The 13,502-nt window shown below is 54.9% G+C and overlaps 1 protein-coding gene across 1 annotated transcript; it reads left to right on the forward strand.

Moving 5' to 3' along the window:
* The first annotated feature begins 163 nt into the window (after positions 1 to 163).
* Positions 164 to 10,078, forward strand: GMPPA (GDP-mannose pyrophosphorylase A). The gene is made up of 13 exons (XM_023731214.1): positions 164 to 191; positions 1,030 to 1,090; positions 1,201 to 1,298; positions 2,084 to 2,187; positions 2,447 to 2,633; positions 2,966 to 3,025; positions 4,782 to 4,912; positions 8,205 to 8,339; positions 8,460 to 8,557; positions 8,722 to 8,768; positions 8,983 to 9,075; positions 9,319 to 9,487; positions 9,783 to 10,078. Exons 2-13 carry the CDS (start codon positions 1,051 to 1,053, stop codon positions 9,881 to 9,883), a joined length of 1,263 nt encoding a protein of 420 aa, XP_023586982.1. The 5' UTR covers positions 164 to 191; positions 1,030 to 1,050; the 3' UTR covers positions 9,884 to 10,078.
* Positions 10,079 to 13,502: the final 3,424 nt, after the last annotated feature.

Below are 13,502 nucleotides of genomic sequence, written 5' to 3' on the forward strand. Positions count from 1 at the left end.
CCAGCTCTTAACCCCTACGCCACCAGGGATCCTCATAGAGTTAGAACGAGGGGAGAAAAAAAACAAACAAACTTAAGAACTACAATTCCCAGCAGACCCTGCGAAGAAATTCTCGCGACTTGCGAGAAGACACGTGCGCGGAAGGAGCAAGCCGCAACCAGCCGGCAGACCTGGAGTAAAGGGTGCTAGTGGTAAAGGAAGCTGATGGTGGGATGGCAAAGGGGGTAGGGGGTAGGGGGTGGGGGTGGGGGCGGCTTCTAGAGGGAGGACAGGCTAAGAGGTTCTGGCCTGCTCTCTGCACGTCCGCTCCAGTGTTGATCCCACGGCTCCTGGCTACGCGGGGCTAGGGTTTATTGAACAGAGTTAGTTTTGGGGTTCAGGGGAGTCGGCAATAAACCCACTGAATCCAGATGTCAGCACCACTCGTCAGTATCGGGACTTGGGGGATTGGTAGGTTTAGTGTTTGGGATTCCAGGGAACTTGTCTTTTGATTTGCGGTTCATCACCTGGAGGTCAGTTTCAGGATTCATCATCTGGAGGGGTTTAGCTAGAACTTGGGGTTCATCAGATGCAGATCAGTGTTCAATACCTGACGGTCACTCTTAAGATTGAATTAAATATCTGGGGCTTACTCAGGGTCTGGGGTTCAATATTCGAGGTCCATTATTGGGATTCAGGGTTTAACATCTAGAATGGAGATACAAAGATTTGGGGATCGGTGGCTTTGGGGCTTCAGTGTTTCTGAGGCTTGGGGCCTGAGGAGGGGGTCTGTGCTGAGTTTCTGAGTTTGCCGAATTTGTTCATGTCCAGAAGAAAGTCCTTTGGGGTTCAGATTGTGGGGTGTGAGTTTTGGGAGGAATCACTGTGAGGTTTGGGGGTTGACTGGAATCTCAGTTGGTATTTGTGAGATGTATGTCCAGGGACGCACCATACTGAACTTTGGGTTTACCGTCCTGGGAGAGGGCTAAGTGTTGTGAACTGGGATTTGGGGTGTGAGGTCTGAGCCTGATTTCTTTGTTGGGATTTGAGGTATAGGTAACAATCACCATCATGCTCAAAGCTGTGATCCTGATTGGAGGCCCCCAGAAGGGTGAGAAATCAGGGATGGTAGGGGGAGGGGGTGGACTGGAGTGGTTGGTGTGGTGGGGCCAGGGCAGAGGGAGGCAGGAGACTGAAATGTTCTCCTCTCTCCTCTCTCAGGGACTCGCTTCAGGCCTTTGTCTTTTGAGGTGCCCAAACCACTGTTTCCTGTGGCGGGGGTTCCAATGATCCAGCACCACGTAGAGGCCTGTGCCCAGGTAATCCCATAAGCACCCCTTTCCCGCCTCACCTCCTGCTTATCTCCTTCACGCCACATTTTCCTCTTCCCAAACATGATCCATTCCCACTAGGCATAACTCCAGGGACCACCATTCACAGGTGACAGTAGGAATTGCACCCCCTGGAGGTCTGCAGTGCAGCTGCCCTGCTTTCTCCGCCTAATCTATTCTCTCATCTGGCCTCTTCCTGCTCAGATTTCATTCCTATCTTTATGAAATGTGAGATCTGATGAGACCTTAGGGATAATCTAAAGCCATAGCCTGGGGAACCTTAAAGATAACAAAGCACAGAACTCATCTCCTTGCTCACCACGGATCTCGTTTCTTTATTGCTCTTGGTATTGGGACAGGCAAGCATGGGTTCAAATCCAGGCTCTGCCACATACCTGCTGTGAGGCCTTGAGCAAATTTCTCAACCTTTCTGAGCCTTAGTTTCCTTGGTTGCCAGGCACTTGGTGGTGAGTGGTAGCCCTTTCCTCATGCTGATCAGATTGGCAGTAATAAAAATAGAACACAATGAATGGATTATTCTTTAATGCAGCTTGATAGGCAAAATCTTCCCAATGGGAGCCCCAGTTCAGGTGGGTGAGGGAGGAGGAAATAATAAGAGAAGAAATTAGGCCAGAGTGGTTAAGTGAGTATGCAGGGTCCCCACAGCTGAGACCAAAACTGTGCTTTCTGTACTTCTGGGCCAGTACCAGAGATTTGCCCAATATTCCCTCCTATCCAGTGTTTTTCTTCCCGACCTCTTGCCCTGCCCTCAGGTTCCTGGAATGCAGGAGATTCTGCTCATTGGCTTCTACCAACCTGATGAGTCCCTTACCCGCTTCCTAGAAGCTGCCCAGCAGGAGTTTAACCTTCCGATCAGGTGTTTATGTACACGTGCATATCGGGAGGGGGTGCCCCAGCCCTCTGAGTTGTTGGGAGTGGATTGAGCGAACGTTTTTCAGAGTTCACCCTCGTACACTAGGAGGATTCTTATTTGGGCAGCTCTAGATCCCTGAATATATTGTGTTTCCTGTGGGGCTTGGGCAGAAGCACCCCTGGGAACAGGGTCAGGTGACCTAGGCTTATGATATGTGCCTCCTCTGATCTCACCAAGCTGGTTCTGGGGTCCCTGGGGACAGGTACCTGCAGGAATTTGCTCCCCTGGGCACAGGAGGTGGTCTCTACCATTTCCGGGACCAGATCCTGGCCGGAAGCCCCGAGGCCTTCTTTGTGCTCAACGCTGATGTCTGCTCTGACTTCCCCTTGAGTACTATGTTGGATGCCCACAGATGCCAGCCCCATCCTTTCTTACTCCTAGGCACCACGGTGAGGGGGCTAGGAGGACTGGAGGGTGTGGGGGTGGGCAGGAGAATAATCCAGAGAGGTTCCTGGGATGCAAAGTGTCAGGGAGGAAGGAGCAGCCCCAGGAGTTGGAGATATGCCAAAAACCCCAGCAGTAATGGCGGTCTCAGTGACAACCCCAAGCACTTTGGCTGTTCTGTGTAGGGAGGGGGAGGGCTGCTGTCAGTTCTCACCGTTGCTGAAGGCCTGTCAGTGGGAGCTGCGTGCCAGGTGCTAGAGGTGAGGGAAGAAAGAGAAACCAGGCCTTGCCATCCTGGAGCGGGCAGGTCACTGTCTCCGGGGTGTCTGTCTTTCAGGCTAACAGGACGCAATCCCTCAACTATGGGTGCATCGTTGAGAATCCACAGACGCATGAGGTGAGAGCAGAGAGGGGGCTGGGTGGGGCCCACCCTCTGTATCATTGTCCTTCCCACCCCTTGGCCTCTAGCGAATGTGAAATGCTATGGGGCGAGCCCCAGAAAGGGACCCTCAGTCTTGATCATCTCTTACTGGTTAACCAGTTGCCATCAAGTCGACTCCGACTTACGGCGACTCCATGTGTGGCAGAGTAGAACTGTGCTGCATAGGATTTTCAATGGCTGATTGTTTGGAAGTAGATTGCCAGGACTTTCTTCCAAGGCACCTCTGGGTGGACTCAAACCTCCAACCTTTTGGGTAGCAGCCAAGCATGTTAACCATTTGTACCACCTAGGAATTCCACAGTCATCTCTTATGTCCTTTTAAATAGTGATATCCTCAGAGAGGTTGGCAAGGGAGAAAGGATAACAGTTAATGTCCAGAGATGTGGTGCACTCGGGGGAGGGTGCCCAACCTAGCCTTGCCTGGGTGGGAGTGGGTAGGGCTTCGTGGAGGAGCCAAGTTGGATTCGGCTAAATGATGAAGGGAACAGGAAGGCATTGTGGGCTGAGGGAACAATGTGTGCAAAGGCACAGAGGCAGGAAACAGCATGTTGTTGTTTTGTGCCATTGAGTTAAATTCCAACTCACAGTGACCCCAAGTGACAGAGTAGAACTTCTTCATAGGTTTCCTAGGCTGTCATCTTTACAGAAGGAGCCCTGGTGGTGCGTTGGTTACGCGCTTGGCTGCTAACCAAAAGGTTGGCAGTTTGAACCCACTAGCTGCTTCTTGGGAGAAAAGACCTGGTGATCTGCTCCTATAAAGATTACAGCCTAAGAAACCCTATGGGGGCAGTTCTACCCTGTCTTATAGGGTCGCCAGAGCTGGAGTCAACTGGACAGCATGCAACAACAGCAACAGCAATCTTTATGGGTCTTTTCTCCTGCAGAGCCACTGGTGGGTTTGTTGGTGGGTGCAAACCTCTGACCTTTCAGTTGGCAGCTGATCACTTAACATTGCACCACCAGGGCTCCTTGGAAATGGCACAGTGCCTCCAAAATTATGGAGGTGGGAGCATGGTCGACAAGGCAGAGGGTCTCTGTCCCTGTCTGTGAAACTCCTTGCCCGTGAGTCTGACTCCCACACACCCCTTTATTTATCTATGCTCCCATATAAAACCTAGATATATAAACATATACACATATGCATACGTATGTACACAGGCATATATACATACATAGTTTTTAAAGTCTTGTACCAGGCATCAGCTAAGTGTGAGAGAAACAGAGCCAAAAAAGACACAATGCCTGCCTCTCAGGACCCCTCAGTCTCGGGGGAGAAATAAAGTCAAAAACCAACCATTGCAAATGACACAGGTGCCACAGGTGAGGTGTGCCCAGGGCCCAGGGGTACCGAGGCCTGAATGGCTAACTCTGGGCAGGCACAGAGAGTGACAGTGTTTTAAAAGATGAGTTTTCCAGAGGAAGAGGTGGGAAAGGGCATTCTAGGCCCAGCGAGCAGCATGCAGTGGTGTGGAGTTGTGTTCCTGGAGTGCTGGGAGGTGGGGCAGGGCGGGAGGGGACTTCGTCTTGAAGGTGAAAGTGAAGGACAGTCACCACAGGTTTAAAGCCAGGCTGTGGTGGATATGCTCTGCATTTTAGGAAGACTCCTCTGACCCAAGGGAGGAGGGGCGGAGAGGGCCCACGATCAGAGAACCTGCTAGGGGATTGTGGCAGTGGTCCCTTCCTCTCCTAAACCCCACCACCCTATTCTCAGGTCCTGCACTATGTGGAGAAACCCAGCACGTTTGTCAGTGACATCATCAACTGCGGCATCTACCTCTTTTCCCCGGAAGCCCTGAAGCCCCTTCGGGATGTCTTCCAGCGTAATCAACAGGACAGGCAACTGTGAGGCAGGCCCCATGACCCTGTTACCCCAAGGACCCCCAGACACAGATGCCCCCCCTCCCAGTCTCTGCAGACTCCATCTCAACCTGCTCACCTTCCTCCTCCTCCTCCTATCTCTACTTGTCATCTCTAGCCCGAGCCTCCCCAGTCCCTCCCCTCCTAACCTCATTCTGTCCCTCTTCCTTATCCATCCCAGTTCGTTTTCTGTCACCACCTGCCCACTCCCCTTCTGGTCCATTTCTCTGAAGCCCTGAGTGTCCCAGAGATGTCTTTTGGAACAGACGGCAAGACTCATCCGGGTGCACACACACTCGGGTGCAGACATACACATGTGTCCTCTCGGGCTGAAGCCCCTGGCCTTGGAGCATAGCAACCCAGAGCCCTGCTTGGTCCCAGGGGCGCCCTCCTGGGCCATGGTCCGTGTCCTTCTCTGCATCCCCTGCCTTCCCTCTTCCTTCCCCAGCCCATCTCCCCATCTCCTGCCTCATCTGTTCAGAGCCATCTTCTTACTCCCACCCACCTCTCTGCTCTTTCTCTGTTTCTCCTGGCCTCTGTCTCTGTTTCTGCGGGGCTGACATCTCTACCATCTTTCTCTCCCTCTCTCTGTGACTGTCTCTGCCCTCACCAGCTGCCTTGCTCTTGGGTGAGTCTGTGTGTCATTCCATCTAGTGATGGGAGGGTGACCTTGAGGGGTTAGAGGAGTGAATGGGGAGGGGAATGTGAAAGTGGAGGGAACCCAGGTCTGGTCCAGCTCCTGGACGTGGGGCAGGGGTGGGAAGCATGTCAGTACCTGGGGCTCCCCCATGACAGCATTCCAGCCTGGGCGTGGTGTCATAGTTATCTAGTGCTGCTATAACGGAAATACCACAAGTGGGTGGCTTTAACAAACAAATTTATTTTCTCACAGTTTAGGAAGCTAGAAATCTGAATTCAGGGTGCTGGCTCTAGGGGAAGGCTTTCTCCTGTCTGCTGTTTCTGAAAGAAGGCCTGTCCCTTTGAGCTTCTTCTCCTGGGCAATCTTCATGTGGCTTGGCATCTCTCTTCCCCATCTCTGCTTTTCACATGCTTGTTTAATCTCTTTTATATCTCAAGAAATTGACTCAAGACACACCATATACTAACCCTGCCTCATTAGCATAACAAAGACAACCCATTCCCAAGTGGGATTATAACCACAGGCATAGAGGTTAGGAATTGCAACATATATTTTGGGGGAACACAATTCAATCCATAACATTCCACCCTTTGGCCCTCAAAAATTCATGTCCTTCCCACATGCAAAACGCATTTACCCCATCACATCATCCTAAAAGTCTCAAATCAACTCCAAGTCCAGAATCTTGTCTTCTGAATCATCTAAATCAAATATGGGTGGAACTTTGGGCATATTCCATCCTGGGGCAAAATTCCTCTTCATCTGTGAACCTGTGAAATCTAGATTACAAGTTATCTGTTTCCAAAGTACAATGGTGGAACAGGCACAAGGTAGACATTTCCATTACAAATGGGAGAGATTGGAGGGAAACAAGGGATAATGGCCACAAAACAAGTCCAAAACCCAGCAGAACAGTTTACGTTAGTTCTCAAGGCTTGAAAATAATCCTCTGTTCTCTGAGACCATCTAGGTAATGGCCCTGCCCTCCAGACTCTAGGTGTTGGCCACACACTGCAGATTCTGGGTGGAGGCCCCTCGGCCCTGGGCATCAGCTCCGCCTTCCAGGCCACTGGGATGGCAACTCTGCTCCCTCGGCTTTGGGTGGTCCCATTCTCCTTGACCATCTGAGTGGCGACCATACCATCTCTGCCCTGGTAGGCCCCATTCTTCTGCCCCTTGGGCATGGCAGCCCCGTCCCCTCAGCTTTGGGCAGCAGTGGTGGCCCCATCCCCTGGCACACCTTAATGGCAGCCCCACACTCTGGACTCTTTGAAACCTAGGAGGCTGTGGCCTCACCCTTTGAGATCCAGTAGACCATGGCCCCACCCTTTGAAATGAAGAAGGTTCTGTTTCCTGTGCTCCTTCCAACAGTTCTGCTGACCTCTGAGCTGCTACAGGATGGTCCTTTTCTTTTCTTGGAGGACAACAGATGCAGCTCCTTTGACCTGTTTCCTGCCTGTAGGATTCCAAGAGGCAGACAGCTTACTTTCTTTTCATTCTTTCTCTGTCCCCTTCAGTCTAAGCTGATGGGTTTTCTACTGTGGTAGTTGGTTAGATCCATCAATCAGCAAAAGAGATTTTGCTTAATCTCTTTAGCGAAAGATTATGTAGCTATGTCCTTGGTGAACATTCTAGAACATGTGTCCTTAATTTGTACAACAGAATTTTCCAAATTTTTACAAGTTCTGCCTTCATTTTTCACAGTTTAAGTCCATCTCTCTCCTCTTGCATTTTGCTATAAGCAGCAAGGAGAAACCATGCAGCCCCTTTAAGATCTTGCTTAGAAATCTCATCAGCCAGATATCCAAGTTCATCATTTACAACGTCTACCTTCTACCAAACATTTTAACAGAATTCAGAAAAGTTCTTTGCCACTGCATAAAAAGCATTGCCCTTTATCCATTGTCCAGTCACATGTTCATCATTTTCATTTAAGGCCTCACCAGAAATACACTTAACGTCCACGTTGCTAGCAACATTCTCTAAGACAATAGAGACTTTCTCTATAGCTCTCCTCACTTCCTTCTAAGCGTTCACTAGAATTGCCTCTGATGGCCATAATTCTACCAATAGTCTCCTCGAGGCAATCTAGGCTTTTACTATTAGGTACCTTAAAACTCTTCCAGCCTCTACAGAATTTAGGGTGCTGGCTCTAGGGGAAGGCTTTCTCCTGTCTGCTGGCTCTGAAAGAAGGTCCTTGTCTCTTTGACCTTCTGCTCCTGGGTGATCTTCATGTGGCTTGGCATCTCTCTCCTACCATCTCTGCTTTTTGCATGCTTGTTTAATCTCTTTTATATCTCAAGAGATTGACTCAAGACACCCTACGCTAACCCTGCCTCATTAACATAACAAAGACAACCCATTCCCAAATGAGATTATAACTACAGGCATAGAGGCTAGGAATTACAACACATATTTTGGGGGGACACAATTCAGTCAACAACGGGGGTGAGATGTGCGTGAGGGTGATGGGAAAAGTGACTGGGATGGGCGTGCCCCTTTGGACAGGATCTTACTCGTCCTGGGCAGGGGCCTAGGGAGGTGGGGGGACCCCTGCAGTTCCTGTCCCAGAGTCAGAGTGGGTTGGCCCCCCAGCCAGGACTCAGCTGGGGAACGGCTGTCCTTCCTCTCTGACAGCGAGGACTCTCTAGGCCTCTGGCCAGGAGCGGGCACCATCCGGCTGGAGCAGGATGTGTTCTCAGCGCTGGCCGGGCAGGGCCAGATCTACGTGCACCTCACCGATGGCATCTGGAGCCAGATCAAGTCTGCAGGGTATGTGGTGGGGAGGGGGCTCTAATGGGGAGGAGACCTCTTCCCTCACTAAGAGACTTTAGAGTGGTGGGCACAGGCCATACTGGCCCCTTAGCCCTCCCCCACTGTATGGCCCTCCAGCTCAGCCCTCTACGCCTCCCGCCTCTATCTGGGCCGATACCAGTTCACTCACCCAGAACGGCTGGCCAAGCACACCCCAGGGGGTCCACGGATCCGAGGTACACACCCTGCCCCAGCTCTACCCCTTGTCCCCACCTAGTCTCCTCTACCTTTGAGTCTCAACTCCCAACTCTGATCCAAGGGTTGAAGTCTCAGTCCCTGCCCCCACCCGCTCTGGATATGGTTTAGGGTATTTGCCCCCAGGTCTCTCTTCTGCTTCTAGGAAACGTTTACATCCACCCAACAGCTAAGGTGGCCCCATCTGCTGTGGTAAGTGATGTGCCCAGCCCCAGAAGGGTCAAGGTGCTGTCAGGGTGAATGGGGGTTGTGGGTACCTCCCGAGCTCCAGGTGCTATCCCCTCTGCTTTGTCACAACCTGCTGTGGGACCTTGAGCAGCTCCCTTTCCCCTTATCTGTTGTGAGGATTGGATTTGGGGGTTCCTCAAGTCCCTCCAAGGCTCATGGTATGTGCTCCTTTCCACAGCTGGGCCCCAACGTCTCCATTGGGGAGGGGGTGACTGTGGGCGAGGGTGTGCGGCTCCGAGAGAGCATTGTCCTCCATGGAGCCACACTACAGGTAGGCACCTGGGCACACACAGCAGGGTGTGGCCCCCAGGAAGCTGAGGGGAGGGCCTGGGCATCCACCTCGGGGCAAAGAAAGGTGAACCCCATGGACTCTGCATCTGACCTCTTCTCTCACAGTTCCTTCTGTCTCCCGCCCCCCATCATCCTGCACCCCCCTTCACCCTGCATCCACTCTTCACCCTGCATTGCCCCCTCATCCTGCATCCCCCCTCACCCACACTGTCCTTTTTGGTAGGAGCACACGTGCGTGCTGCACAGCATTGTAGGCTGGGGCAGCACCGTGGGGCGCTGGGCCCGCGTGGAGGGCACCCCTAATGACCCCAACCCCAATGACCCCCGAGCCCACATGGACAGTGAGAGCCTTTTCAAGGATGGGAAGCTGCTGCCGGCCATCACCATCCTAGGTACGGTCACCACCCTGGGTACAGCCTCTAGCCTCTGGGGCCCAGGGCTGTGAGGTCAGGAGAAACCTCCACAGGTGCTGGTTGTGCTCTGTGGGTCGCGTTTGTTCCAGAGGGTGTGTGTGTGTTGATTTGCTTAGCAAACATTTACTGAGTGCCTGTTGTGTGCCAGGCCCTGTGTGAGTCACTGGGGGCACAAGGCCAGGGCACAGATGAGCAGGGAGGGATGCCTCCCTATGGCCATGGCCCCCAGCTCCCCTCCTCATGACCTCCTGGGGTGCCCTGGTCCACTCTACAGGCTGCCGGGTCCGGATCCCTGCTGAGGTGCTCATCCTGAACTCGATTGTTCTGCCACACAAGGAGCTCAGCCGCAGCTTCACCAACCAGATCATCCTCTGAGGGGGGCCACTGGAAGGCCTCCCCACTCCTCCCTGCTCCCCTTGAGCTCCTGCCCTGCCTGCCTGGCCAGCCTGTGTCCAGAAAGACCCAGAGGAAGCCAGGCGGGAGCGACACACGCAGGGAGCAATGTGGGTGGCCGTGGGACTCCGGTCTCCCTCCCCACTCGCTAATAAACCCCGTGAACCTTGGAGCCAGAGCTGACTCCCGATTGTGCCTGGGCTGTTGGGGGCGGAAGGGGGGCAGCTGAGTCAGGCCCCCCCACATTAGCATTTAAATTGGAGTCATTGCTCTGGGCTCATGAATAATGAATCCAGAGCCCTGGTAAGTCTCCCCTCCCACTGCCTCAGCCTCTTGCTCCAGAGGAAGGCCCTCCAGGAGCTTCAGCCTCCAGGCCCCCGCCTTTGCCTCTGCCCTGCCGATGCCTGCCCTCCTCCTGTTCCTCTTCACTGGACCTGGCTCAAGCTCTGAATGCCAGGCTTCTGAAAGCAAAGGGGAGGGACTCTGGTTGGGAAGTGGGGTGCAAGCGGCAGGCCCAGAAAATGGGCACCCTAGGCCTGGCGGCTGATCACCCAACAGCCTACTCTCTCCTCGGTCCCTGCTGAGCCCCAGCCCTGGCCCGCTTTCCGCTTTACCAGCTCCATCTGCTCCCAGCCTGTCTCTTGGCGGGGTGGGGGTTCTCCCCACCAAAGGCCGTGTGTGTCTGTCTCCTGCTTCCCTGGCAGGAAGGGCAGGCAGGAGCGGGTGCCAATCTCCAGAAGCACAGTGGGAGGCACTGTTCTGGAAGGGCCCCAGCCACTTCCCACCACCTGGGCTCGCCTTTTGGGAGGTCTCAGCCTCCTCTCCACATTCCAGAAGCCCCAGAGAAACCCACTTATCCATCATGTGTGCCCATGACCCCCACGTGCCCCTTTTGGTGCCCCCCCCTTTCCCCAGCTGTGGGTGCAGAGCATCCTTGCCAGATGAGCTAGTAATGATCGTAATCTGCTAATTGAGAGGAATCTAATTACCCGAAGAGAATGGGGGGGCAGGGCGTGGGTGGGAGGGAGGAGAGGGTCCTGGCAGCAGGCAGGGTGCTGGGGCCTTGTTATCAGCACCCGAGGCTGGGCCAGGGCCCAGGATGTCATAGTTTTGTAGCGGGCCGTTAGGAGGATATGCTGTCTCTGGAGCTAGGCTGAGGGGAAGTGGGCCAGGGCCAGCCCTGCTTAGGCCTTGCAGGCTGGGTAAGCAGTTGTGAAGTGACCCAGGGCCAAGCAGTTCTGACCTCTAATCTGGCTGCATCCAGCACCCCTCCGCTCTGTCTTCATCCCCACCTCTAGGCCAGACCTTCCATCATCTCCATGTGGGGCTGGGAGGGCCTGGAGATGCTGACTCGGGGCTTGGGGTCTCCTCCCACAGGAAGGGGCAGGGAGAGGGTGGGCCATGGGGCCAGGGGCTGGGTCCCTTCTGCCTCCTCCCCCACTCCTGACCCTTCTGTTCCAAGTGGTTGGCAGAGGCCGTGGCAGCTCCATCATAAATATGATAATTTAATTATTTTCTCAGCAAAACACCGTGAAATCCAATAAGTCTGTGTCAGGCCCTGGCCCCCGGGAACCCCCTCCTAGGACTGCTGGGGGTGGGGACTGGGTAGGAGAGGCACTGAAAGGGAAAAGGGTCTGTGTTTGAGGGAGGGGGCGTGAAGCTGAGGTCTTTGCGACATGACCCCTCCCCCAAGGCTGGTGGAGTCACTGTTGTGTGTTCGTGGGGGAGGGTGTTTAAGGAAAAGGGAAGTTGTAATCCCCCCTCCTGTCTAGCCCTGGGCCTGGGGTCCTATCCATCTCTGAGCTGACAACCGGGGCCTAGGATGTGTAAGTCCTGCCTCTGGAGAGGGGACAGCAAGGGGCCCCCCTCCACTACAGGGACCCTGCGCGCAACTTTCATTGGCCTGGTAGGGGTAGGAGGGCGCTGGCCCTGGGAAGGGGTTGAGGCAGGAGAATCAGGAGGGAACTGGGGTGGAAAGTGGGGGATGAGCAGGGGGAGGGATGCGGGGGAGGGGTGTGCTCCTGCCATTAGCGCTTTTTTTGGTTTCCATAAAAAGATTATTCTGTAAAATCAGCGTCGGGGAGCGAGCTGGGGGCCGGGGAGGAGGGTGGGTCCCTGGCACCAAGCTGGATGGGGCGACAGGGGAGGAGAGCTGGGGACGGGGACTGAGTGTGGAGAACGATTTGGATGGGCTTCAGGAGCCAAGAGCGCAGATGGGGGAGGCTGGCCAAGCCGGGGCGGGAGGGTGCAAGGGGCCTCGGCCCCACCCCCAGCTCACTCCCTTCCCCTCCCCCTGGCACTTAGCAGCCATTATGGGGGAGCAGATTGCAGCCCCCTCCCCCTCTCCGGGAAGCAGTCACAGCTGGGGCCCCGCCACATCTGCCTCATCAGCACGGAGCACAGCTGGGTGTGCCCAGAGCCACGCTCCCCAAAACACAAAGCGGGGAGGGCAGGGACCAAGGAGAGCCTAGACCCCCGAGACAGACACACTGACACCTCTGCCAACAGACACACACGCCTCGAGGTGCAGCTACACCCACCAACACACACGCTCCCTCGTGTGCAGACAGGAGAACTGACAAACATGCAATTACTCTGCCCCGCCCGCCACCCCCGCTCCCCTCCCCTTCCTTCCCCTCGCGTACCCCACCGCCACCAAGGCCACCTCGAAACCGCCGTCGGCTGTCGTCTGGAGGGAGCCGGGGCCTCCCCCTCCAAGCACACCCTTTGGGGAGGGCGGGGAGTGGGAAGGGGCAACCAGGTTCGTAGCACAGGCCCTGGGGAAGCCACCTGCCCTCCTCCAAGCCCACACCCCTCCCTACAATGACATCCGCCTTGGAACCCCGACACTCGCCACAGTCTGGCGGGGTGGGCTAGGCGCCCTTGAGTGTTCTCTTTGACATGCGTGTATACCATTGGCTACCTCAAGGAGGCGCTGCGAGCCCTCGGTCTCTAGCTGTCAGCTCCGGTCCGGTGTACCTCCCCTGCCCGCTTCCCAGTACCTTGCCCTCAGCAATACACCCCTCCGCTGGGCTCTGCTGCCCCTGCCATGCACAGGGCATGGGGTCTCAGTCAATGGCAGAAAAGCCACACACACGCACCCTGCAGTTGGGCCTCCCCAAAATAGATGATCAGGAATCCCTTCTTTCCTCTCTCTTTCCAGTCAATGGGCACCTCTTGGCCCGTGATTCCATCCTGTCCCCTTCACAGCCCTCATTTTCCTCACTCATCTCCTTGGCCCTGGTGTCTTGCCCTCAGCTCTTTCCTCCCTGTCCCCCAACCCTGTGTCCCACTCTGCGTTGTCCGCCCTGCCCCTCGGAGCTTTAATCCCTCCGCCGCTATGCCGCCTTATCTGCTCCCAGCAGCTTTAGATGCTGCAAAGCCCTCTCCCCCTCCTTCCCGGGATTTTCTCCCCATCCTTTACCAGGCTCTCTGTGCTCCCTGACCACCCCCCACACACACACACATCCTGCCACTCAGGACCTATCCTGGCTTCTGGCTACCACCAGATCTGCACCTCAGTGCCCTTTGCCCTCCCTTCAGCCGCAGCTCCGAAGGCCCACCAGGCCTCCTCCCACTCGCTCCACCCCTAGGCCTCTCC

This window comes from Trichechus manatus, unplaced genomic scaffold, assembly GCF_000243295.1.
Source record: "Trichechus manatus latirostris isolate Lorelei unplaced genomic scaffold, TriManLat1.0 scaffold00041, whole genome shotgun sequence".
In the NCBI taxonomy this organism is placed as follows: domain Eukaryota; kingdom Metazoa; phylum Chordata; class Mammalia; order Sirenia; family Trichechidae; genus Trichechus; species Trichechus manatus.

Coding starts and splice junctions, on each gene's coding strand:
- GMPPA (XM_023731214.1), top strand. CDS start 1,051: ATGCTCAAAGCTGTGATCCTGATTGGAGGCCCCCAGAAGG. Junction 4,913..8,204: donor AATCAACAGGACAGGCAACT/GTGAGGCAGGCC, acceptor CCTCTCTGACAG/CGAGGACTCTCTAGGCCTCT. Junction 9,488..9,782: donor GCCGGCCATCACCATCCTAG/GTACGGTCACCA, acceptor TCCACTCTACAG/GCTGCCGGGTCCGGATCCCT.